Genomic DNA, 5000 nt, shown 5'->3' with positions numbered 1-5000 from the left:
ATAGATAAAACAGAATAAATAAAACGAATACATGAATAAGTTAGAGAGAGAGAGAGAGAGAGAGAGAGAGAGAGAGAGAGAGAGAGAGAGAGAGAATTTGAGTTTACAAGTGATAGAAAAAGTGGTGACGGTGGTAGTGGTGGTGGTGGTGGTGGTGGTGGTGGTGAACGAAGGGTCTAGGGGTGAAGATAATTGCAGTGGTGGCGGTGGTGGTGGTGGTGTTGTGGTGTTGTGGTGGTTGATGGAATTTTGGTGAAGGTATGAATAATTGTAGGTGGTGGTGGTGGTGGTAGTGTAGTAGTAATAGTAGTAGTAGTAGTAGTAGTAGTAGTAGTAGTAGTAGTGGTAGTAGTAGTAGTAGTTGTTGTTGTTGTTGTAGAAGGAGTAGTAGTAGTAGTAGTAGTAGTAGTAGTAGTAGTAGTAGTAGTAGTAGTAGTAGTAGCAGTGATGGTGGATTCTGTTTGGTAATCTAACATATGTTTCGTAAAATAGCGAGGACACACACACACACACACACACACACACACACACACACACACACACACACACACACACGTTTATTTAACCCATTATCGTCACCCACCTGCTGTTATGCGCCACAACCTTACCATCTGTTACCTGTACGTGCTAATTAAGGCGCGTGCAGGTGTACAGGTGGAGAGGAAGTTGTATTACAGATGGAGACGTGAGTGAGTGAGTGAGTGAGTGAGTGAGTGAGTGAGTGAGTGAGTGAGCAATAAATAAGAGTTTTATTTATTTTTCTCCTTATTCTTTATTTATATTTTGTCTGTTTTCTCATTTTTTGTTATCTTGTATTGTTCTTGTTTTTTTTTTTTTGTTGTTGTTGTTGTTGTTGTTGTTGTTGTTGTTGTTGATTCTTACTCTCATTACCATTATTAATTTTAAACCTACAGTAATATGGAACTACTACTACTACTACTACTACTACTACTACTACTACTACTACTACTACTACTACTACTACTATTATTATGAGTCAGTACATGAGTGAAAGGGTAAGTATGCAAATTTCACCCTAATGTAATGATGAGTTTGTGGTGAATTTTAATGAGTCGAGATTTGTGGTGACTTTCTGTGTGTGTGTGTGTGTGTGTGTGTGTGTGTGTGTGTGTGTGTGTGTGTAAGAGAGGGAAGGTGTGAAGGAAGGTCTAAGGAAGTTTTTTTTTTAATCTTTTTTTTCTTTTGTTGTGAAAAAAAATAAGTTTCTCGTTTTCTTTTGTCATTTTATGTGGAAATTTTTTTGTTATTGCTTGGTTTTGTGAATGTGATCAAAGTAGTGGTAGTACTAGTAGTAGTAGTAGTAGTAGTAGTAGTAGTAGTAGTAGTAGTAGTAGTACCAAAAATGAAAGAAATAAAACAAATATGGTAAGGAAAAAAAATACACACACATAATTAAAATGCATAAAAAATAATGAAGCAACAACAACAACAACAACAACAACAACAACAACAACAACAACAACAACAATCAAACAAAACCACAAGCATTTCTGAATAAACTGAATAGAAGTGAATAGGTCAGAGAGAGAGAGAGAGAGAGAGAGAGAGACAAGCACGGACCGTCACCGCTACCGTATGACCCTTGTTTTTATCCTCTTTCTCTCTCTCTCTCTCTCTCTCTCTCTCTCTCTCTCTCTCTCTCTCTCTCTCTCTTTAGAACGTGCAAGTGATGCAAATAAAGATACCATCAATTTTTGTGAATGAGAGAGAGAGAGAGAGAGAGAGAGAGAGAGAGAGAGAGAGAGAGAGAGAGACTCGCTTTCAAACTCACGTGCAGCCTTGAGTTTTGAGAAAGTGAGTTAATTATTGAGCTATTTTTAATTAAACAATTTTGTTAATCTCTATTTCCTTTTGTCACGCTACACATACACTCTCTCTCTCTCTCTCTCTCTCTCTCTCTCTCTCTCTCTCTCTCTCTCTCTCCTCACCCTTCCCGTTACCTGCGTGCCTACAAGAGGTAAGAACAGGTGGGCTCCTCCTCCTCCTCCTCCTCCTCCTCCTCCTCCTCCTCCTCCTCCTCTCCTTCCTATTCCCTTTTTTCCTTCACGTAATCGTTGTCGTTAAAATGTGAAGCTTTATGGCGTGTGTGTGTGTGTGTGTGTGTGTGTGTGTGTGTGTGTGTGTGACTCTTGAGATCATTCTTATTCACACACACACACACACACACACACACACTTCACTTACTTCCTCGTGTACACAGAGTCACGTGTGTGTGTGTGTGTGTGTGTGTGTGTGTGTGTGTGTGTGTGTGTGTGTGTGTTATCCAGATGTTATGTGTTCATGTAGGCCACGGTAGGGAAAATAAAAGGTACATGCTCCTCCTCCTCCTCCTCCTCCTCCTCCTCCTCCTCCTCCTCCTCCTCCTCCTCCTCCTCCTCCTCCTCCTCCTCCTCCTCCTCCTCCTTCATCAGCGTTTCTCATCCCCTCCTCTTCCTTCTTCGTTTTTTTTTTTTTTTCTCAACGTTCTATCCATCTTTGTCCAGAGAGAGAGAGAGAGAGAGAGAGAGAGAGAGAGAGCATATGGGAGATTAAATTACGACGTCTACAGTTAAACATTTGTCTTTGCTCTGTCCAAACACACACACACACACACACACACACACACACACACACACACACACACACACACACACACACACACACACACACACACATTTTGCAGTATTTTTCCTTTCTTTTCTTTCATGTGATGTGAAATTTTGTGTTTATTTTTTACGTAACTCTTTTTTTCTTCTTTTCTCTTCTTTTCTTTTCTTTTCCTCTATCTATTTATTTTTATTGTTTTATATTCCATTTCCTCGTTTTTATTTACTTATTTTTTTTGTTCCTTCACAAGAAAATATTTATATCGTGTCATCGTGTTTTCATTATTTTCTTCTTTTCTTCTTTTCTTGCTTTTCTTTTCTTGTTCTCTCTCTCTCTCTCTCTCTCTCTCTCTCTCTCTCTCTCTCTCTCTCTCTCTCTCTCTCTCTCTCTCATTATTATCTCACCATTATAACTCTCCCTCACATATTTTTTCTCTCTAGCTCTGTCTTAAATTCTCCCCCCTCTCTCTCTCTCTCTCTCTCTCTCTCTCTCTCTCTCTCTCTCTCTCTCTCTCTCTCTCAGCATCGTAAATAACTGTACCTACTTGTATTTCGTCTGTAGTCACACCTGTATTCTTTAATTAGTCTTTATTACCTGTGTTACTTGTCTACCTGTTTATTCATTTATTTACGTTATTATCCTCATTTATCAATTATTTTGTATTTCCGTTTTCTTTTTCCTTTTTTTTCCTTTTTTTCTCTTTTTTCTTTTGTTTCTTATTTATTTTGTTTGTGCATTTGTTGGTGTCTTGTGAGTTTGTATTTTTGTTTTACACACTCACACACACATACACACACACACACACACACACACACACACACACACACACACACACACACACACACACACCATCTACACCACCATCACCACCACTACCACTATTATCACCACTATCACCACCACCATCACCACCACCACCACCACCACCACCACCACCACCACCACTATCATCATCATCATCATCATTACCCATTTTCATTGTTGTTATTGTTGTTGTTGTTGTTATTATTATTATTATTATTATTACTGACCCCAATTTTCATAGCCTCTTTCTTTCTCTCTCTCTCTCTCTCTCTCTCTCTCTCTCTCTCTCTCTCTCTCTCTCTCTCTCTCTCTCTCACAGGGCCCCACATGACTGAAGGGCGGCCGGTGCAGGTGTGGGCGCCTTCAGATTTGGGCGTCAGGTGTGGCACAGGTAAGGGGCGGCACTGCAGGTGTGTGTGTGTGTGTGTGTGTGTGTGTGTGTGTTCAGGTGTGTGTGTGTGTAAGTGTGTTTTGTGCAGTTTTCAGGTGTGTGAGTGTGTAGGTGTGTGTTCAGGTGTGTTCAGGTGTGTGTGTAAGTGTGTTCTCTGCAGTCTTCAGGTGTGTAGGTGTGTAGGTGTGTTCCCCAGCGTGGTCCAGGCCAGAGTGAACCCCGGGGCCTCGAGAACCGCTGGATAAACTTGTCTATACCCCCCTCTCCCCCCGCTCTCTCTCTCTCTCTCTCTCTCTCTCTCTCTCTCTCTCTCTCTCTCTCTCTCTCTCTCTCTCTCTCTCTCTCTCTCATCATGGTTTCGTTTTTATCTCTCTCTCTCTTCTCTTCTTCTCTCTTCTTCTTCTTCTTCTTCTTCTTCTTCTTCTTCTTCTTCTTCATTATTATTATTATTATTATTATTATTATTATTATTATTATTATTATTATTATTATTATTATTATTATTATTATTATTATTATTGTTATTATTGTTATTGATATTATCATCATTATTATTAGTGTTTTTTCTCCTCCTCCTCTTCTTCTTCCTCCTCCTCCTCCTCCTCCTCCTCCTCCTCGTCCATCTCCTCCTCCTCCTCCTCCTCCTCCCTCCTCCTCCTCATCCTCTCCTCCTCCTTCTTAGTCAATATTGGAGACTCTATGAAGCATGCAAAGATCCGTAAGACCTCTCTCTCTCTCTCTCTCTCTCTCTCTCTCTCTCTCTCTTTTTTCGTGCTTATTTGTTTATTTTCTCTTACTTTGCTTTTATTTTCCTATTTTTCTCTTTCTTTTTCTTTTTTTCGTTCTTTCTTTCTTATTCACTTTCGCTTCCTGTACTTTCATGCACTCTCTTACTATTACATAACACACACACACACACACACACACACACACACACACACACACACACACACACACACAAGAAAATATTAGAAACCTCCTCTTTTTCTCTCCATTTCATAATAACACACACACACACACACACACAGACACACACACAGACACACAGACACACAGACACCTACTAACCCTATCTTGCCATACATAATACTGGCCACCTGCTTCGTGAGACACAGGTAAGGTGACCACAGGTATTGGAGCGTGGGAAAGACAGGTGTGACTCCCTCAGGTACATGGTAATTAACGTGAGATGGAAGGC

General features: G+C 40.3%; 1 protein-coding gene across 1 annotated transcript in view; it reads right to left on the bottom strand.

Moving 5' to 3' along the window:
* Window positions 1-3920, bottom strand: part of LOC123512721 — an 11590-nt gene extending 7670 nt beyond the window's left edge. The window contains exon 1 of the mRNA XM_045269283.1: window positions 3724-3920. Coding sequence (XP_045125218.1) covers window positions 3724-3740 — 17 coding nt within the window. The 5' untranslated portion in view covers window positions 3741-3920. The remainder of the gene's footprint in view (window positions 1-3723) is intronic.
* Between the last annotated feature and the right edge of the window lie 1080 nt (window positions 3921-5000).

This window comes from Portunus trituberculatus, chromosome 4, assembly GCF_017591435.1.
Source record: "Portunus trituberculatus isolate SZX2019 chromosome 4, ASM1759143v1, whole genome shotgun sequence".
NCBI lineage: Eukaryota > Metazoa > Arthropoda > Malacostraca > Decapoda > Portunidae > Portunus > Portunus trituberculatus.
Note: the sequence above shows the minus strand (reverse complement) of the source record. Positions and strands in the feature narration are given on the sequence as shown.